Source organism: Schistocerca nitens, chromosome 11, assembly GCF_023898315.1.
Source record: "Schistocerca nitens isolate TAMUIC-IGC-003100 chromosome 11, iqSchNite1.1, whole genome shotgun sequence".
Classification (NCBI taxonomy): domain Eukaryota; kingdom Metazoa; phylum Arthropoda; class Insecta; order Orthoptera; family Acrididae; genus Schistocerca; species Schistocerca nitens.
In genome coordinates, this window is record NC_064624.1 from 172,376,751 (window position 1) to 172,399,683 (window position 22,933).

Consider the following 22,933-nt stretch of genomic DNA (forward strand, 5'->3'; position numbering starts at 1 on the left):
ATGCTGTTTGTAGTAGCTAACCCGCATTCCTATTTTTTTATTCATTATTAAACCTACTCTTGCATTACCCCTATTTGATTTTGTATTTATAACCCTGTAATCACCTGACCAAAAGTCTTGTTCCTCCTGCCACCGAACTTCACTAATTCCCACTATATCTAACTTTAACCTATCCATTTCCCTTTTTAAATTTTCTAACCTACCTGCCCGATTAAGGGATCTGACATTCCACGCTCCGATCCGTAGAATACCAGTTTTCTTTCTCCTGATAACGACGTCCTCTTGAGTAGTCCCCGCCCGGAGATCTGAATGGGGGACTATTTTACCTCCGGAATGTTTTACCCAAGAGGACGCCATCATCATTTAATCATACAGTAAAGCTGCATGTCCTCTGGAAAAATTATGGCTGTAGTTTCCCCTTGCTTTCAGCCATTCGCAGTACCAGCACAGCAAGGCCGTTTTGGTTAATGTTACAAGGCCAGATCAGTCAATCATCCAGACTGTTGCCCCTGCAACTACTGAAAAGGCTGCTGCCCCTCTTCAGGAACCACACATTTGTCTGGCCTCTCAACAGATACCCCTCCGTTGTGGTTGCACCTACGGTACGGCCATCTGTATCGCTGAGGCACGCAAGCCTCCCCACCAACGGCAAGGTCCATGGTTCATGGGGGGGGTTCACTATTATATTATGTATATACTTATTCTAAATGCATCCCTGGGTCCGTAACCTATTAGAGTCAACACAGCTGAATAAGTAATAGTGAGTAAAATACATTTAGTGCCAGTAACGATATTTGCACTTCCAGGTAAAATACATCGAACACTACAACCGAGGAACATTACATTATATACATAAAACTCGGAGCATACAGTAGCACCAGAGAAGTTTATTATATTCCACATGATGCACTTTGCTGCTGTCTCACATGAAATATATTGTTCACACAATTCCAACAAGTATTAATGGGGCTACAGCTTGTATTGCTGAAGAGAAATAAGAAATTGGTTCCAGGAAGTATCTAAAACTCTGAAAGATAAGGATATATTAAATGACCCTAACAGAGTTTTTAATATGGATGAAACCTCTTTTTTTTCTGGCTCCAAAAGGAGAATTGGATCGTTTTTAGGCAAATTATCACAATATATTGTGTTAATTGTCTTTCTACCCATGGGTACATTGCGTAACTAACAAGGAGGTACTGAATAGAATTGGGGAGAAGAGAAATTTGTGGTACAACGTGACTATAATAAGGGACTGGTTAGCAGAACACATTCTGAGGCATCAAGGCATCACCGGTTTAATTCTGGGGGGAAGCATGGGGGGCGGGGGGGGGGGGTGTAAAAATCATAGAGGGGAGCAAGAGATGAATACATTAGCAGATTCAGAAGGGTGTTGGTTGTAGTAGTTACCCAGAGGTGGAGAGGCTTGCACATGATGGAGTAGTATGAAGAGCTGCATCAAACTAGAACTTGGACTGAAGATACAACAACAACAATTGTTCCACTAGTTGCTGCAAATTTTTAACTAATTTATGCATGTTTCTCTTATGTGCTTGTATAAAGAACAAAATAACTTACTGGGAAATTGATTCTAAATTATTTAGAACACCAGTTTTGTTATGATACTCAGTAGCCTAAACTGGGGAAATAACTGACAATAGCTAGAGTTAGTGTGGCCAAAACTGAGGAAATATGCTATCTTGTATTCAGTATTTCCTTGTTTCTGTTGCTATAAAACTTAGAACCCTTGTTCCTATATAGCTGTTATGTATAGATGTTGAAAAAGTGTTTATGATATTCTGAATTAGTTTGTAAACTTTTTTCCCATAGTAAACAGATAGCCTATCTCGAATTTCGATAAAAAGGCCATAAGTGGTGCCTCAACCCTGCAGATAATTTCTGTACGGACAATGCATTCCTGTCTCGGGTTGTGAGTGGAGTTTCTTATGCGCAAAGGTGTTTAGGCTGCCAGTGAACATAAGACATGAAAAGGAGAAGCTCCAAACGTTTGAAAACAAAGCCAAAGAATACTTCAGTAGCCACTCCTACAGTTTATCGGAATAACAGGAAACCAAAAGGTAAATTCTACTTAAGTCTAATATCTGTATTAGATAGAACCTTACTTTGCCAGTATGTTGAAAGCTGATAGTAGTCTCTGTGGAGTTACGTAAATGCTTTGTCTGAAGGATTTGTATGCTGCTAAGTTAGTTGCATATTCTATAGATCGTTTGAACAGTTGTTTTATCAAAATGATATGGAATAATATGGTTTACAGGATATGTATACATGGTTAATGTTAACATTAATGAACATTTTATTTTTTTAGTCCTACTTCTATAGCTGCATTGAAATCTGGGGACATTTTTTAGAGGCTACCAGTTTTTAAATATAAATTATTCCCTGGAATAGGAGTTGTCCAGGAGAGATGATTTTAGATTAGATTTACAACTTGCTTTGCTACCTGTCAGTCACGTTAGGCTGTTGGGTAAGTGCTAAATTTTTTTTATTTCTGCGTATTGAACTCCTTTCTGAGCTACTACCAGCTTCAACAACGAGCAATAAAGTCTTTTTCTTCTCTAGTGTTGTGTGTGTGTGCATGCTGTAAATCTTATCAGATGGTGATGGCTTATTTATTAGTAGTATCATTAGTGACTGTATGTATTGTGATGGTGCAGTTAAAATGCACAACTCTTTGAAGAGGTGCCTATGTGATGATTGTGGGTGAAGACTACATATTGTTCTTATGGTTCACTTTTTTGTGGTTAATACATTCTTTCTAATTCATGAGTTACTGCAGAAAATTATTCCACAAGAGTGGGTTTAATTTGATTTTTTTTAATTTGGTCCTGTTGATTACATATTGTACAAAGGGTGTACTAGTAGCATAGGGCAAGCCAAGTGAACTAATACAAAATTATGTGAACATTTTATATACCATACAAATACTTTTCTATTAATGATTGGTTGTGGACAATGTTACAACCTGCATTTTTAATGGTATCTGTTCAAGTGAATGCTTAAATAGTAAAACAAATGAAGTTCCCATTTTTATTCCAGTGCTACAAATAAATTAAGTTTACATTTTGTCATTATGATTTAAATTAAAATACAAAATTTTTATCTTCATTACATAAATAAGGTAGAGTGAAATACTTAATAGTGTAGAATAAGTGGTGGTGTACATTTTATTGTTATAATTTATGTTAGGAATACACATTTGTCTTCATGACATAATAAAAAAAATTCTTGTACGAAGTTTTTTCTTTTTTAATGTAAGTAGTTTCATCTATTTTTACTCAAAATGATGCCTTATTACTCTAGAAATTCATTCATTTTATAATAAGTTACTCTGAAGAGTGCTTTTAGTTTCCTTCTGAAAACCTTTATGTTACTAATTTCCTTTTTTAAATTTCTCAGTTACTCCACCGTGGACTTTTGTGAGAGTTGCAGGTCTTGGTGGAAATTTCCCCCCGTCTTTTGTTATGCTTGTGAATGTTAGTTTTTTTGTTTTATAATAATAATTCCTTGGTGCTGGGTACAAACATCGTCATTGCGTGTATGTATATTGATTGGTAATAGGAAATATCCTGAGAATCTTAAATATCTCTGCAGGATGTTCTGTTACAACCCCACACATTAATCTCACTGCTTGTTTTTGTAGTTTGAAAGACTTTTTCAACCCCTATAGCATTTCCCCAGAAGATACCATAAGAGAATACAGAATGGAAATTTGCAAAATAGGACAAAAGCAATATTTCTATCAACAAGGTGAGAAATAGTGCTCAGGGCAAAACACGCTGTGCTAAGTTTTTGAACAGCTGACTAATTTGCTCTTTCCAGCTTAGTTGATTGTATGTGTGGTTTCATAAATTTTTTGGTTGTTGATCTCCATTTCAGGAACTTGGAGTTTTTTTTATTATTATTATTATTATTATTTACTCTCCGAAACTGTATAACGTTGATTTTTGAAAAATTTAGAATTAGGCGATTTGCTGTGTATCGTTTGCGAACTTGGTTAGAGACTGTCAGGGCTGTATCCTGCAGTGTGGAACTGGCCCTTGATCAGAATAGTCGTATCATCCGCAAACGCCGGCCGAAGTGGCCGTGCGGTTAAAGGCGCTGCAGTCTGGAACTGCAAGACCGCTACGGTCGCAGGTTCGAATCCTGCCTCGGGCATGGATGTTTGTGATGTCCTTAGGTTAATTAGGTTTAACTAGTTCTAAGTTCTAGGGGACTAATAACCTCAGCAGTTGAGTCCCATAGTGCTCAGAGCCATTTGAACCATTTTGAATCATCCGCAAACATGACTATTTTTAGTCTGTCGTGAACTGTAACTGACAGATCATAAATGTAGATTAGGAAAACCAGTGGGCCAAGGTCGAGCCCTGGGGGACTCCAAGTCTGCTTCCATTAAGATGACTCTTTGCTTCCTGTTGAGTAAATAAGATTCTGCCATGTCAACGATTTACCCTTGATACCATAGTCTGGAAGCATTTTTAGCAATATGTTACGATCGACACAGTTGAAAGCTTTGGCAAAGTCACAAAAGATCTCCTCCTGAGATTTAATTCATCTAGAGTTTCACCTGTTAGACAAAATATGGGCTGTGCAGAGTGGCCATACAGTCTGAGGCGCCATGTCACGTATTGCGAGGCCAGTCCCGCTGGTGGTTCGAGTCCTCCCTCGAGCATGGGTGCGTGTGTTGTTCTTGGCATAAGTTAGTTTAAGTAGGCGGAAGTCTAGGGACCGATGACCTCAGCAGTTTGGTTCCTTAGGAATTAACACACATTTTCTAAATATAGCTCTCTGTGGAGAATCCCTTACAAAAGACAAACTGTGTAGGTATCAGTAGGCCATTTTGTGTCATATGGCCATAAATTGTACGATAAACTAATAGTACATTTCTTGCTCCACTTTTCTGGATGGGCATGCTTCAGCCTATAGACAAATTTATTATCTGGATAGATCAAAAGTTCTACTCACAAAGTGGGGGCAGAACACACACATAAGATTGTTGTAATTGACAATCTTATGGAGCCAGTGGCTCCTTTAGGCAGAATGGTTGCACTGGATGATATAGTGCTTTTGAAGTGAAGTGCTATATTTGTTGTGTTTTGCATGTGGTAGTAGTTCTATGGCTTCTGTGAGAAACTGTTTATTATGGTTCCCTGTTCTTTCAGCGACAGTGAGGAAAAAGTTATTAAAGTCAGAGGCAGCAACTTTCTGGTTATCCTTGACTGAACCACTACCAGAGGAGTGTGGAGCCCCTACTTGTTCGCATTTTATGTTCCTGTTTGTCTCACTTTGTACAATGTTCCATATAGTTTTTACTTCATTGTTGACCTGTTAATTTCTTCTGCATAATATATTTGTTTGGTCTTCCCATTTACACGTTAGAATTTTATAGTATTCTTTGTTATGTAGTTTCACTGCTAGGTTTGTACTAGCCCTTTGTTCTATATAAAAGTTTTTTTTTTTTTTTTTTTTAAGCACATGATATTTTGATGCCAGCTGTTATCCACTCTTCCTTCCACAGCAGGTTGATTTCATTTTAATCTCCAGAATGAGATTTTCACTCTGCAGCAGTGTGTGCGCTGATATGAAACTTCCTGGCAGATTAAAACTGTGTGCCCGACCGAGACTCGAACTCGGGCACACAGTTTTAATCTGCCAGGAAGTTTCATTTTAATCTGTCTTTGGGGGAAGCAGGTTTCAAAATGTTTGAGAAATAAGGTGAGAGATGAATTGAATTTTTCATTGTAACTGCCTGGTAAACTTCCTCTTCATTGTCCATGGTGTAAACTGTTCCTGTACAAGCTAGCGGATTCCAGATTTATTATTCTGACATGGTTACCAGGTTGTGATCTTTTACTGTTTTCCTACTGGAGAGTTTGAAGGTTGTCAGTTGACCATTGTGATCAGTCAGACCATTTATTATTTCTTGTGTTTTTTATGTAATTGTAATTTGTGGCATCCAGGAACACATTACCAAGCAAGGTCTTGCAGTGCCCGTATATTCTTGATACCAATGAGACCATCAGGAGTAGGTTGAAAGTTGACAAAAATGAATCCAGTTGTTCATTAGTTTTACTATTTGAAAGAAAATTAACATAGTGATCGCCACATACTACATAGTGTACTGTGACTGTTATTCCTATTAAATTTTTAAGAACTAACTCTAGCTGCGAGAGAAACTTTCTAATATTTCCCATAGGTGCCCTGTAAACTGCAATTATTTTGAGAAACTGAGTTTCCAGTCCTAATTTGACACCACAGTATTCAAAATGTTGTTCAGTAAAGTACTGAGCTACATGTATGGTTTGTGATGTACAAGTATTGTGTATATAAATTGCCACCACATCTTGGCTTAAGTTGATCCTACAGTGTATTGTGTGTATTTAACTGGGGACCTAGAAACGACGGAGAGGCTTTGTCCCGCCGTAGCCCTCAGTGGTTCACAACCCCACAACTGGCCACAGCAGTCCACCCACCCCACCGCCGCCCCACACCAAACCCGGGGTTATTGTGTGCGGTTCGGCCCCCAGTGGGCACCCCCACCCCCTGGAACGTCTCATACCAGATGAGTGTAGCCCCAAATGTTTGCGTAGTAGAGTAACTATGGTGTATGCGTACGTAGAGATAGTGTTGGTGCAGCAATCGACGACACAGTGTAACTGAAGTGGAATAAAGGGAACCGGCCCACATTCACCGAGGCAGATGGAAAACCACCTTAAAAATCATCCACAGGCTGGCTGCCACACCGGGCCTCGACACTAATCTTAGAAGCTAGATTAAGAAAAGGCAAACCTATGTTTCTAGCATTTGTAGACTTAGAGAAAGCTTTTGACAATGTTGACTGGAATACTCTTTCAAATTCTGAAGGTGGCAGGGGTAAAATACAGGGAGCGAAAGGCTATTTACAGTTTGTACAGAAACCGTATGGCAGTTATAAGAGTTGAGGGGCATGAAAGGGAAGCAGTGGTTGGGAGTGGAGTGAGACAGGGTTGTAGCCTCTCCCCGATGTTCTTCAATCTGTATATTGAGCAAGCAGTAAAAGGAAACAAAAGAAAAATTTGGAGTAGGTATTAAAATCTATGGAGAAGAAATAAAAACATTAAGGTTCACTGATGACATTGTAATTCTGTCGGAGACAGCAAAGGACTTGGAAGACCAGTTGAACAGAATGGACTGTCTTGAAAGGAGGATATAAGATGAACATCAACAAAAGCAAAACGAGGATAATGGAATGTAGTCGAATTAAGTCGGGTGATGCTGAGGGAATTAGATGCTTAAAGTAGTAAATGAGTTTTGCTATTTGGGGAGCAAAATAACTGACGATGGTCAAAGTAGAGAGGATATAAAATGTAGACTGGCAATGGCAAGGAAAGCGTTTCTGAAGAAGAGAAATTTGTTAACATTGAGTATAGATTTAAGTGTCAGGAGGTCGTTTCTGACAGTAGCCATGTCTGGAAGTGAAACATGGACAATAAATAGTTTGGACAAGAAGAGAATAGAAGCTTTCGAAATGTGGTGCTACAGAAGAATGCTGAAGATTAGATGGGTACATCACATAGCTAATGAGGAGGTATTGAATAGAATTGGGGAGAAGAGGAGTTTGTGGCACAACATAACTAGAAGAAGGGATCGATTGGTAGGACATGTTCTGAGGCATCGAGGGATCACCAATTTAGTATAGGAGGGCAGCGTGGAGGGTAAAAATCGTAGAGGGAGACCAAGAGATAAATACACTAAGCAGATTCAGAAGGATGTAGGCCGCAGTACGTACTGCGAGATGAAGAAGCTTGCACAGAATAGAGTAGCATCAAACCAAGTCTCAGGACTGAAGACCACAACAACAACAACAACAACAACAACAGGTAATATTCAGTTAGAGAGAACACATCAGCTAAAGTTTAATCTGTGTCAGCAGTTCCTTGAACAGAAAGCGGTAGTTCTTCTTTATTTAAAATGCTTCTTATATTTTGGTTAAATATTTTTAAGCTATACAGGTAATCTGTTGTCCATGTGACAGGTTTCGTAACTTTAGATTTCACCTGAGCTAAATTGTTATTAAAGGGTGCAAAATTTACTCTGTAACTTTCATCCTCTAGTCTAAAAAAAGGCTTTCTTGGAGGGTGTTAACTACCACAGGAATCTGTCGTAAAAGTATGGTGAAGGACATTTAATCCGTAGTTCGCAACCCCCATTTCTCTATGGTGTATTTTGTGGACCTCTTTTTCCAAGAGGAAGTTCTTGTTCTTGTTTTCCCCTATCGATTTGGCTGAACGTGTAGTAGTTTTTAACTGCTTTTTCATATTAGTGTTCCAAGGTTCTGATGTGGGCATGTATGTCCTAGTTGCTTTTGCACCCTAAAATAAAACAAAATAATAGTACAGGAATATGCTGCAGCAGCAAATAATCACTATATCCTTTTTTTTTCCCCAGTTGGGGATATAACATTTTTTATAACTTTTCTTGTATCTGACATGAGAGAATTAAATGTGATGGTTTAGACTATTTTTTGAGTTTTGAACTTTCCCAAAGCCATTCAAATGAAGACCATGTGTGGTGTGGAATCATAGGCCAATGCTATGGATTCCCAGAACATTCCCATTTGTAAACTGATTGCGTATGTTCGAGAGCTGTTCATTTTGCAGCTCTGATGTCTGGGTTCACACATGACCAGGGAGGTAAATCATACCAGTGCGGAATGTTTACATATACGAATATGCATACATTTAATAGAGGGAAACATTCCACGTGGGAAAAATATATCTAAAAACAAAGATGATGTAACTTACCAAACGAAAGCGTTGGCATGTTGATAGACACACAAACAAACACAATCTCACACACACAATCACACACACACACACACACACACACACACACACACACACACACACACACACAAAATTCAAGCTTTCGCAACCAATGGTTACTTCATCAGGAAAGAGGGAAGGAGAGGGAAAGACGAAAGGATGTGGGTTTTAAGGGAGACTGTAAGGAATCATTCCAATCCCGGAGCGGAAAGACTTACCTTAGGGAGAGAAAAGGACAGGTATACACTCGCGCGTGCACACACACACACATATCCATCCGCACATATACAGACACAAGCAGACATTTGTAAAGGCAAAGAGTTTGGGCAGAGATGTCAGTTGAGGCGGAAGAACAGAGGCAAAGATGATGTTGAATGACAGGTGAGGTATGAGCGGCGGCAACTTGAAATTAGCGGAGGTTGAGGCCTGGTGGGTAACGGGAAGAGAGGATATATTGAAGGGCAAGTTCCCATCTCTGGAGTTCTGAAAGGTTGGTGTTGGTGGGAAGTATCCAGATAACCCGGACGGTGTCACACTGTGCCAAGGTGTGCTGGCCGTCCACCAAGGATAAACCCTGTGGCTAAAAATGCCTTGGTGCATGGCTAGCACATCTTAGCACAGTGTTACACCGTCTGGGTTATCTGGATACCATATTTACTCGAATTTAAGCCACACTCGAATCTAAGCCGCACTCGAAAAATGAGACTTCAAATCAAGGAAAACAAATTTTCCCGAGTCTAAGCCGCACCTGAAACTTGAGACTCGAAATTCAAGGGGAGAGAGAAATTTTAGGCCGCACCTCCAAAGTGAAACAAAGTTGGTCCATTGTAATATGAGACACAAGTTAGGATGAATGAATGACGATACAGGTACAGTAGTTTGGTTCGAGTCTTAAGCTTACCAGTTAAGCTTTACCAGGTAGCCATTGCTACGCGTCAGGCATGCCTGTGTAGTGCTACATATATTCGACGAAAGAAGTTAGTTGTGGCGGCACCTACCAACAATTTTCAGAACTTCTGCTTACTTTGCACTCGATTCTAAGCCGCAGGCGGTTTTTTCACGTGCTTCGTCTGGTTTGAATTGATTGCTTATTTTTCTTTGATCTGATAGGTGTCGTCCTCTTTGTTATAAGTGTTTACGTCACTAAGCTGATAATGCGTTATTGTACTGTGTCGTGCATTGTTTGTCGCATTCTGATAATGAGTGTTTACGGCCTCTCGCCGCTCCCGGCATGGCTTGCTTTTCTGCACGCTACCGCCGCTTACAATTAAAAAAGAGAGAGAGAGAGAGGAATTGTCTCATAAGTGAAACAATGGCAAGAGAATGCTATTTGTTGTTACTTACACTGCTGCTTTCTTTGATAATGATCAACAAGAATCAAATAATAGACTGCTTATCATAGATGATGTTCTGAACGAGAGTTTAGCGAAAATTTTTCTCCATTTGAAAATCTTTGTAGACGCCTCTTTAGTACATTACATTCTGCACAGAAATTAGAGTCATCTTAGATTTAAAAATCTAGTCAGTTGCCATGCTTCATTTCTGACTATCACTATTAGGCATAAGAATAATACGAATATAAACATGACATGATATGTATATTCTTCCACGTTTGCTGTTGTCTCACTCTAGTTTTGTAGTTTATTAGGCAGACAGGATTTAAATGAGACAGCAGCAAACACGAAAGAATACATGGCAAAATGTTTATATTCGTATTATTTTTATGGTGAAGAGAATACTGCATGTGATTCACAATTCATAAAAGTTCCTATTAGCAACCATCTCTTCTCACAGGTAGGAAAAAAATCAGAACGTAGAGTTGACCATATTGACAAACATACAAACAGTCTTGGCAGTCAGATTTTCACAGTACATTGAAATGCTGCTACATTCGAAGATGAACAATACGGAATTTGTATTTACGTCGTTGGATAATTTATGAAAATGCAGTGGTCGAAACTCGGGGCGGCGAAAAAAAAAAGCTCGTCTTCCAACTTTTTTTAAATTTATTTACTGACGCATTGATTTTGGCGCCAGTATTTATCTTTGTGCCTGCAAAGCATGCCTGTGTAGGATGCAAGAAGTTAGTTGTGGCGGTACCTACCAACAATTTTCAGAACTTCTGCTTACTCTGCACTCGATTCTAAGCCACAGGCAGTTTTTTGGATTACAAAAACTGGAAAAAACTGCAGCTTAGATTTGAGTAAATATGGTACTTCCCACTAACACCAACCTGTCAGAACTCCGGAGATGGGAACTTGCCCTGCAGTATATACTCTCTTCCCGTTACCCACCAGGCCTCAACCTCCGTTAATTTCAAGTTGCCGCTGCTCATACCTCACCTGTCATTCAACAACGTCTTTGCCTCTGTACTTCCGTCTCGACTGACATCTCTGCCCAAACTCTTTGCCTTTACAAATGTCTGCTTGTGTCTATATATGTGCGGATGGATATGTGTGTGTGTGTGTGTGCGCAAGTGTGTACCTGTCCTTTTCTCCCCCTAAGGTAAGTCTTTCCGCTCCCAGGATTGGAATGACTCCTTACCCTCTCCCTTAAAACCCACATCCTTTCATCTTTCCCTCTCCTTCCCTCTTTCCTGGTGAAGCAACTGTTGGTTGTGAAAGCTTGAATTTTGTGTGTGTGTTTGTGTTTATTTGTGTGTCTATCAACATACCAACGCTTTCGTTTGGTAAGTCACATCATCTTTGTTTTTAGATATATGCATGTATTTATTTATTTATTTGTCCATATAAATCTCTTTTTCGGTACATATATTGTACAGAAAACCTTTTTAGGTATTGGTTTTTCAAATTCAGACATACATTTTATAACTTTTTATGACAAATTGAATCTATACAGTTAATAATTACAAATTTTTGAAATACTGTATATTTATAACTTATTTCTACAATTAAAGATACAAACTAAATTTTTTTCTTGCGTAAGATACTGTGAGATTGAATAGTAGCAGTTTTTCAGAAGGTAGGATGTCGCAGACTTTTTAAAGATTTTTAGTTCAGGAACAGATTTTATATGTCTTGGTAATCTGTTGTAAAGTTTTGTTCCAGCATGATATACACCTTTTTGGCATAATGTGGTGTTACAATGATTAACATGTATGTCACTGACCTGGTACTGTGATCATGGACACTTTTGTTTTGAGGAAAAACGTTTTCTTTTCTTAATGTTTTTTTTTTTTGACATGCGTGACTACTACCAGTATATAAATGCAGCGAAGGGGTAGGATCTTTAGATCTTTAAAGAAAGGTTTGCATGATTTTCTGCTGCTCACTTGTTTCATTATTCTTATAATTGCCTTTTGTTTCTTGAAAACTGTTATGGCCTGATGTACATTTCCCCAGAAAATGATACCGTACTTCAGTATTGAATGTACACGAGCAAAGTATACAGCCCTAACTGTTTCTGCACTAGTAATGTTGCAGAGAATTCTTACTGCATAGCTCATTTTTGCTAGTTTCGAATTTAGGGCTGTGATATGAGTGCTCCATTTAAGATTTTCCTGGATATGAATCCCAAGAAATTTAGTTTCATTGACAGCACTAATGTTTTGGTTATCTATACATATTACAGGTTGTGCCGGATTTTTATTTTGATCAGTGTGGTGGGGATTAACTATTAGCCTGTTTCTGGTAAACCATTCAGACACTGCTTTTGTAATATCTTTTGCAGATGCAGTAAAATTTTCTTCTTTATTCCCTTCAATCAATAGACTGGTATCATCTGCAAACAGTACAGGTTCAGAATCCCTAACGTGTGATGGGAAAATCATTAATGTAGACCAAAAAAAGAAAGGGACCTAAAATATAGCCCTGTGGAACACCATGACTTAGTCCACATGGTTCTGAAAGGTGTACCTGGAGTTCATTTCCTTCCATGTACTTAATTTCAGTTACCTGAGAGTGATATTCCAAATATGATTTGGCACACCTCTTACACCATACCATTCAAGTTTCCTCAGGAGTAAAGCTTTTGTTAGGTCCAAGAATAAACCTGAGATATTTCTGTGGTTGTCCACTGCATTTAAGACATGGTTTATCAGATAGAAAGTGGCAGTTTAAATTGATCTCTGTGGTCTGAAGCCATGTTGACATCCAGAAATAATATTATTCTTGTCGAAGAATGTAATTAGTTTTGAAAGGAACACTTTTTCAGTAATTTTCAAAAACCCTGACAATAGAGACACAGGCCTATAGTTACCCATACATTGATGATCTCCTTTTTCATCTAGGGGTATTACTTTTGCCATATTCAGTTGCTGAAGAAAGACACCACATGATAAGGATGAATTGCATATGTCCAATAAAGGTGAAAGTATTTATTTTTATAATATAACCTGGAATATCATCAGTACCAGTTGAATACTTACTCTTCAGTGAATGAATGGTATTTAGGACCTCTGTTGGGCTTACTGGACTGAGGAACATGGATATATTATTTATTTCAATAGCTGAAAGTTCTTTCCATGTTGTATTAGGTGGATTTCCAAATTTTTCCTTCACTAATTTTCCAGCAACAGTTGCATAGTAAGAATTGAAACTGTTTGCAACTGCCCTAGGTTTAGTGACATTCTTGCCATCATATGATATCACAATATTTTTGTGAGCTGTCTTCTTCCCCGTAAGATCCTGCACAGCTTTCCACATGGACTTAGTTTTATTGGATGACTTCATAATATATTTGTCATTTTCCTTAATTTTTGCCTCTTTTATGACATGTTCAAGACTAGCTTGTATTTTTTGAAATAATTAATAAATTCCTGACTGCTGTGAGTTTTTGACTGCAGAAAAAGTTCCCACTTCCTTTTACAAGATACTCTTATGCCTGGTGTAATCCAGTAATGGTCAATAACAACTGGACTGTAGCCATTGGCTGTGGCAATAAATTTTATTGTATCTAACTCTGTTTTAAAATCATCTCTGGACATTGGGATAGATACGAGACAGTGTACCATTGAGTGGAAAGCTGCACATTTGTGAGCTACGGGGTGTTGTGAGCAAGAAGGTATTACTGTGTCTGTAGTTATTGTTTTTCTACAGTTATTAAGAACAACGTTTTACATTCTGTTTGTGATGTATAATTCAAACGAGCTGTGTGAAGTCATCAGTTACATAAAACTAAAGTTTTTCTAAGGAGTAACACGATTTATGCAGTTGAACATCTGAGAAAGATCACAAAAATTCCAACTCGTGATATTTTATTGTTTAATACGGCATTATTTGATAAGTGAATGTATGAATAGCATTCGTAGTCGAGCAACCCTTCTGGAACCCAAACTGTGATGTGTCAATTAATTGTTTCCCCTGAAATGTGAGACCAACCTTGAGTGCATTACTTACAATAATATTTTGGAAAAAGACGTCAGTAATGAAACTAAATGATCGTTATTTAAGTCTTTTTTTGTCGCGTTTCTCACAAAGAGGTTTAAAAATTGTATATTTTAATGTGTCGAGGGAACATTCCCTTCAGCATTGATGCATTTCATGCAGGGTGATCAGAAACAGTCTGAGAAGATTGTAAAGTTGTTACGGAAGCATTGTGCTGAAGAATAATCGTTAAGAAAAAAATTTGATGAGTTGTGCCATTTTAGAGTTACTTAGCACTGACATTAGCCAGAGACAGTGTCTCCAAATGTGTTCTTCGTTCAGTTTCCTGAAACTGAACAAGAGAGTGATAAACAAAAATTGGACATGGGATTGTAGTAGTTAGCATCGAACCCGAGCCAAAGTCTGAGCGTGTGCTATTATCTACAATATAAGGACAACTGACACTAATTGTATATGGTGGACCACTTGAATTTGCGTGTGAAATGTCCTGTTTGGCTAACTTCAGTGCTAATTAACTCAGAACCAGTGCAGTGTAACAAATTTTTTTCTTAACAGATACTTTCCAGCACAGCCTCCTCTGAAACACCTTTGCTAGCTTTCCAGACTGTTTCTGATCACCCCACCTATAACTGAAGACATTATGTAGTAAGTAATTTTCCCACATTTTGTTTGAAATTCCAACATACGGAGTTTTGGTTTTTAGAGTTTTTTTTTATTCTGTTAATTTTAGTGAAGGCTGTTTGTGCCATTTGTAGCTAGTTAAAGTTTCCTGGAATGACACTTTTAATGTATTACAGAGGTCCAGGACTGCAGTCGTTACAGTCATCATGATGATGATGATGATGATGATGTGTGGAGTGTGGTCTGACGAACCCTAAAAGACACTAGTAAGATACAGTTATCAGAATAGACATTTACTGATTAGAGGTACACAGTTGTCCACACGCAACGATCTGTCTGCGCAGACATCAGAGCAGATGTCTGTACATGCAAAAGATCGCTGCAAATGTGGTGTGTTCACACGACACAAACCCCAATCTACTACTCGCCCGCCATCTGTCGGTGTAGAAAAGAAATATCAGTGGCAAGCGGCTACGCTCCCCGTAAACGTCAAAAATTTAATTAATATAATAGAGGGAAACATTCCACGTGGGACAAATATATCTCAAAACAAAGATGCTGTATATGTGTGGATGGATATGTGTGTGTGTGCGAGTGTATACCCGTCCTTTTTTCCCCCTAAGATAAGTCTTTCCGCTCCCGGGATTGGAATGACTCCTTACCCTCTCCCTTAAAACCCACATCCTTTCATCTTTCCCTCTCCTTCCCTCCTTCCTGATGAGGCAACAGTTTGTTGTGAAAGCTTGAATTTTGTGTGTATGTTTGTGTTTGTTTGTGTGTCTATCGACCTGCCAGCGCTTTCGTTTGGTAAGTCGCATCATCTTTGTTTTTAGATATAAAAATTTAATTCAGTTATTTTGAAATATAGAAATGGAGGAAGTTCTGTTGTGGTCTTTGTTCACAACTTGTGTTGCAAAAAACATTCAGACCAACCACAGGAAACAGAGAAAGCAGTCAAAATGTTGTAGACAGTGGCTGCTAAAGCGAAAGCAGTTTTCTCACGTAAATTTACTGCGAGAGTTGCAGGGCGAACCTAGCGACTGGCGAAATTATTTGCGGACGGATGTCGAAACTTATAATTATCTCTTAAAGCTTGTAACCCCTCATATTGTGAGAAAAAATACTTGTATGAGAAGGGTAATTTCTCCTCGTGAACAGCTGGCGGTAACATTACGATTCCTAGCAACAGGAAGGAGCTACAAGGACTTGGAATTTTCAACTGCAATATCGAAACAAGCATTGAGTGAAATAATACCCAACACATGTGAAGCTATTAACGATGTCCTGAAGGATGAGTTCTTTTTATAACAGCAGTTAATTGTCTATTATGTTTGCACACAAATATATTCTTTTGAATGAACTTTTGATAAATGTATTTGAAATATATTGTTTTACATTACCTCGTGTTCCATTTCCTCGCACATTGACACTCCAATTTCATTTTCAATTGTGCTCCTGCTCGGTCTTGGCGTTTCTTAATCACTAAGATAGCCAAGCAGATACCATAACGTTGGCTGGTATTCTTGATCTACTCCTACACCAGATCTTCTAGATTTCTGAACTTTGGATAACTCTTTTCGGTAAACAGTTCGCAACGAATTTATTTTTTTATTACTGTTTCTCTGTTTGCCGAGGCGTCAACTGCCCGCAGTTTTTTAATTAGAGCATTGTATGCTGCTGTCTTTTTGTCTCTGTCATTATATTCTTTACTTTCAATTTTCCACAAACATGGGTGGTTTCTATATATTTCAATGAATTGACTTACAAACTCTCGAGAACACTGACGAGTATCGGCCATTTTAATGCCCTGTGTGCACAAATACAAACACTAGACAGAGCAAATAGCTGTTTCGCGCCAGTTTTGCGACGATCTCCTGTCCACACGCTCCAACTCGTCTGCGCAGATGTGGTTTGAACCCACAGATTTGAGAGGTTTCGCTCAAACCTCCAACTCCAACTTCCAGGTTTGCACACACCTCAGGTCGGTGCAAATCTTCTGTCCACACGCAACGATCTGTCTGCGCAGACATTTGCGCAGACAGAGCATTGCGTGTGGACGGGCCTTTACTAAGTGACTGCCAGCAGTTTCGGTTAGTAGAAGGGTGCTGGCCTCACCGGTGTGCACCAATACAGACGCCTCTCAGTCTCATGAAAGAAGGCGCACATCTCGTGATGTTATGGCAAGCTACACGGGTAGTGTAGCCCGTGCTGCACAACAGCTAGTGGATTATGAGGGTGCTCTCATTGATGCTGTAGACTGCAGCCCCGAAAAGCAACCGACAGCTCTGCGTGATAGGGCTGTAGTCGTGAAGAGTTATGTGGCAGCCTCTCTGGGAGATATCTGCTTGTGTTGCTGTAGACTGCTCATAGTTAAGAGTTGAGTTGGGAGGGGGGGGGGGGGGGTCTGCAATTACTGAGTTAGTGCTCTGTCCCGGAATAATGATGGTAGAACAACTCACTGTGAGCCATTAATGAAGTCTGCAAAGGCCCGGTGTTGTGAGGCACTGCAGTGTTCCGATCAGTGAAAGCGAGGATAGGCAACGGCAGCAGCTCTCGGCAGCAGAGACTGCCGGATATACTTGGCGGTGGCATCTCAGATAGTTGTCATCACAGTAGACAGCGGATGGAATGTCACAGCTTTTGCCTCTGTACTGTTTAGCTGTCAAAACTGCTAAAACAGAGCTACAATTGAGAATTAAGCTGTGGAAGTTGGGTAATATGTACAGGGTGAGTAAAAAGGACTTCGGAATTATATAGAAATTTATTGAGAATTTATTTAGAGTCATCAGATGTCAAACAGTGGAAATCCGGCACAGAATGTGACAACATCACGAACAGAATAGGCGCTACTCACCACAAAGTGGAGATGCTGAGTCTCAGATAGGCATAACAAAAAGACTTTCAGAAAGGAAGCTTTCAGCAAACGTGACCTTCATTGGAAATGGGCAAAACACACACACACACACACACACACACACACACACACACACACACACAAGTGCAAAGCACACATCAAGACCACAGTCTCTGAGAGCTAAGGCCAGATTGCGCGAAGCGGCACGTGACAGGGCGAACAGCCAGGTGGTGGGGGTAAGGAGGAGGCTGGGCAGGGCCAGGGAGGGAAAGCGTGGTGGGGGGTGGGATAGTGACGTGCTGCTTCTGGGAGCATACAGGGATTGGGGCGGGGGGGGGGGGGGTTAGTGGTGAAGGAGATAAGTAAAAAGACTGTGAGCGCATTGGTGGAATAGAGGGCTGTGTAATGCCGGAATGGTAACATGGGAGGGTGGCATTGATGATACAGAGGGTTATGTGGCAGCTACACGGTGGTGCTCCAGCCCACTTTGCTGTCAACATCCGAACGCATCTCAGTCGTGTCTTCCCTGCTGAATTGATTGGACGACGGGGTCCAGTTACACGGCCTGCTTGTTCACCGGATCTCGACCCGTTGCAATTTCTGCTTATGGGGCCATCTCAAAAGTGTTATGTATGCAGAACCCATTCCCGATCTGGAGACTCTGAAGCAGCGTATTCGTACTGCCTTTGACACCGTTCGGATGCATCCTGGCCGATGCTAACATGTGCGACAGAACGTGCGTTGAGGCGTGTGGAAACCATTTTCAGCACATATTGTAACTGTGGCTGCATGGTACAGTGCGTATTAGACTGCAGTCTCTGTAAAAATGTATGATTGAATAAATGGTCTAGCATTGAAACCGTGCATTTCCGGACATAAGTTTGTTAGACCTTTTTTGCTCCGTATCCTCTCGTTGATCGGTCCCTAGAGTTTGTACGTGTACAGAAATGCTTGTTTTTGCCATTGTCCGCCTACATTTCATATCCCTCAATAACTTTTAAATGTCTCGACCGCACTTTTTTATTATTTCCAAAATAGCCTTGTGTGTCTTCACATTGCTTCATTTTCAAAGGCTATAAAATACAGTACTGATATCCAGAGATATGAAAATGTGTTTCTTTCCTCCACTGATTAGAGACATAGTGTAAAGAGTGGAATATGATTTTCTAGCTTGCCAATGTTATTGCAATAATATAAAAGTGTATCTTGTCAACATTCTGAATCATGAGGGAAGTGCAAACTGCTGTGAAGGAACAAATTGTAAACAAAGTGGACTAAATCACTAGGCAGTGAAGGGTACGTGGTATATGCTGCATTTGTCTGTTAACAACTATAACTTCTTCATTAAATCATATAAAAGAGTTTCACCAGCAAACAAATTGTGGAAATCACATCAGTTTTTTTCTGTTACAAAACAATGCATAACAGATCTTTTCAATCATCAAAAAATAATATATTGGACGAGGCCGTTGAGTGGTGCTAGGCTACCCGGGCAAATTGTCTGTTAAAAACAATTTTTGACAACTTACAGCATCTCAATTAATACCATCAGTAACAGTTCATACATACCATTTTATAATTATATATAAAGCATAGAAATACCAGTTCAGGCACATAGTGCTTACTTATGAAGAGTAGGAGGCACCCATACATTGCCATTTCCGCCAATGGGAGCAAATGCATAAGTGCCGTACAGGAAATTCAGGCAATTTGTGAGTGCTACCATGATAGGTTTATTGATGTAACAATGAAACTGTAGTTGTAACAAACAAATGCAGCATATATTGCGTGTCCAGCACCGCCTAGCAGTTTAGTCCATTTGGTTTCCAATTTGTTCCTTGGTAGCAGTTTGCACTAGTCTCATAATTGGGAATGTCAACGAGATACAATGTTTAATGAACAATTTTATTCGACTGACGTAACACTGGAGGCTAGAAAGCCATGTTCTACTCATTATACTATGTCTCTAATCAGTGGTGAAACGTAACATATTTTCATATCTTCCGATACCAGTTTTTTGTTGCCTATGAAAGTGATGGAATGTTCAAACGTGTAAGGCAATTCTGGGAATAAAGTGGTCAAGACATTTGAAAGTGCATCCAAATGGTCGCTTCGCCTCATTGCATTTTTGTGCGAATTGCAGCATTTCACATCCTCTCTACTCTAGCCATCAAATAACAAAACTTAGTTGGTACCATTAGTATATTGTTTCTTAATCTAATTCCTTCAGCATCATCTGATTTAATTAGACTACATTTCATTACCCTTGTTTTGTTTTAGTTGCTGTCCATCTTACATCCTCCCTTCAAGATGCTGTCTGATCTATTCAGCTGCTCTTTCAAGCCTTTTGCTATCTGTGACAGTTAAAATGTCATTGGAAAATCTCAAAGCTTTTATTTCTCCTCCCTGAACTTTAATTCCTTCACAAATTTTTTCTTTGGTTTCCTTCACTGCTTGCTCAGAGTACAGATTGAGTAACATCGGGGTAGGCTACCACCTGGCCTCGCCCCCTTCCCTTTTGTGCCCCTCAACTCTTACAAGTAAGTGTCGTCTGGTTCCTGCACAACTTGTAAATAGCCTTTTGCTTCCCCGTGTTTCAACATTTTTCTGGAACCCAAACTGATAGTTTCCAAGGTCAGCCTGCGCCAGTTTCTCCATTCTTCTTCTCTAAAGAATTTGTGTTAGTTTTTTGCAAGCATGACATATTAGTAATATTCACACCTCTCGGCACCCGATTTCTTTTCGATTGAAATTATAACGTTCTTCTTGAAATCGGAGAGTATTTTGCCTGCAAACAGCCCGCCCCCCCTTGATCTTGCACGCATTATTAGTGTACTATAAAGTGAATGCCTCTGCCCATGACGTGACGTATTCCACACCTCCAAAGGATTTTCTTACTGATCATATGTGCAGAACAGAATGTGTGTTTGAATGAACAAATGAGTCACTAAGAGGTAGTTCCAGATGTTGAAACTAGATGATTTATGGAAGGAGTAGCTAATGAGGTATGTTTTTAACTTTATTTCAGATTCTCAATTAGTTTGTTAGTTCCATGTTTCTTCGTGGGCCCCAGGTTCGATTCCCGGCCGGGAACGAGGACTTTCTCTGCCCTAGGACTGGGTGTTTGTGTTGTCCTCATAATAATTTGAGATGTGGCGAGACTGGAAATGGAAAGATTATGAACTTGTATGGACACTGATGACCACGATGTTGAGCATCGCATAAACCGTTGTCATCGTGATCCGTGTTTCGTGAATCATTTGCATGACAAATCATAATGATGTGGAAATTCATTTTGTATTCACATCACAAATTAATTAGTTAATATAACTACATGCTGAACATTCATAAGAATATAAGCAAGTTTGTAATTCCTACATTTTTCGCCTTACAACAATACAAAATTCATTGTCGGAATAGGAGTAGTTGTCTAGGAGAAACCTTTTCAGTTTGTTTTCAAATTTTACTTTGCTGTCTGTCATACATTTTATATCACTAGCCAAGTAATCAAAAATTTTTGCTGTAGCACTGTGCCCCCATTTTTCTGCTTAAAACAACATTAATTTGCCAGTATGACTCACTTCACCAGTTTTGGAGAAATCTGTTCTGTCCAGTGTCAAGAGGTGGCAAACGTAAAATGGTAGGGGCGTGTTAATCGTTGGCAGTTCAAATGCGCACTTAATGATGGTACCTCTTAGGGAAATGGCAGCAAGGGACAGGAGAAAACACCAGGTGCACTTGGCGTGTGCCGGGGCCTCGTTCGACACGTTGCAGCGGCTATTCCAGCAGCTGTTGGGGGAACGAGCTGCAACCTGCTGCAGATTGTGGCACACATTGGAACAAATTAATGCTTCTCGTCTGAGCTCAGAGATCGTACCAGAGACTGGCAGAGGACGTGGAGTTTCAATAAAGCTCACAATTTGCAGCATTGTCCCCAGAACTGTCAGTGGCCCTTCGGTTTAGAGTCGAGTGGAAGGACGAACCAGAGACTTCAAAGGTTCTGTGACAAGCTATAGTGCGATTAAAACTACTTTGTACTTGACAGTTCGCTGAGCGGCCGTGCAATGTTGCCAGCTGCCGCTGTAAAGAATGGAAGTCATGTTTTTTTATAATTTGGCAACTGTACATGGTAGAGTGATACGAGGACTACCTTCTGACACTTTTTTTAACTCAGTGAAAATTTTGTGCTACTGAAATAGAGAAATATTTAACTTTTTCCGAAAAGTTGAATTTTCACGCTACTCAATATTAATCATTCCCCATCTCCTAAACCGTGTGTCGTACAACATCAAAATTTTAATGTTGTCTTCAGTGGCATGTTTCGATAATGTTTGCAAACTTTCTGAGCAATACAGCCAGTAATAGTGAAAAAATTAATTAAAATCTCACGTCTGACGCGGAACTTTTTCCAAATCAACACCAGAAATGTAGTAAGCGACAAACTTTTTCCCTTTACATGTTTTGTGGGGGGGTCAAAGTGAGAAAAAGTTCCGGAAAGGTTTGAATTTATTTTTAGAGCTTGTTGGAAGTGGGTGGGTGCTACAGTTTCGCAAAGACGAGAAGCAGCACATATACCACCGTTAGTTACATTTTCGTCTTGTGCCATGAATTTCAGAACAAATCACAAAAACTCAAAATACCAAGACAACGAGACCAACACCACCAAAAGGTACAAATTTATTTATTTATTTATTTATTTTTTTTTTTTTTTTTGGCAACTTACCATCACTCGACGTGTGCTGTGTCCGACAGCTGGAAAACGCCGTTTATCTCTGTGTCGCTAGCACTTTCAGGTGACTCCCCGACAGCAATAATTAATTCAGAAACACTATCTTCCAATAAGGATTTGTTCTTCCATGCCTCCTGAATGACAGCTTTTGTATCTACTACAACATTACTCCCGTTTTCCACAGTTACTTTAGAAACAGCTTCATGTAAAAATATTTCCACTTCTGAAAGCCTGAATGTCTTGTTTTCACGTACTATGTACCCCTTGATGTGGGCCCATATTAGCTCTATATCATTAAAGTGACAATGATAGGGTGGTAATCTAATTACAGAATGTCCATGTTTGTTGGAAACTTCATCTATAACGTATGTCGGGTATCGTGGCTGATGTTGTGGTACAAGTTCCAATAGTTCCACTTTCTTCATTTCGTCATCGAATTGTATATTATTTGGTCATAACCACTGTATAATTTCGTCTTTTCTAGAAGATAGCGTTGGGGCTTTGTCCTTTACAACAGTGTGGTATGGCGCATTGTCAATAATGATGTACGACGGTTTCTCCA

General features: G+C 39.5%; 1 protein-coding gene across 1 annotated transcript in view; it reads left to right on the forward strand.

Moving 5' to 3' along the window:
- Positions 1-1,942: 1,942 nt before the first annotated feature.
- Positions 1,943-22,933, forward strand: part of LOC126212748 (uncharacterized) — a 33,894-nt gene continuing 12,903 nt past the window's right edge. Inside the window, exon 1 of the mRNA XM_049940156.1 lies at positions 1,943-2,078. Within this exon, the coding sequence (XP_049796113.1) occupies positions 1,985-2,078 (94 nt within the window). The 5' untranslated portion in view covers positions 1,943-1,984. The remainder of the gene's footprint in view (positions 2,079-22,933) is intronic.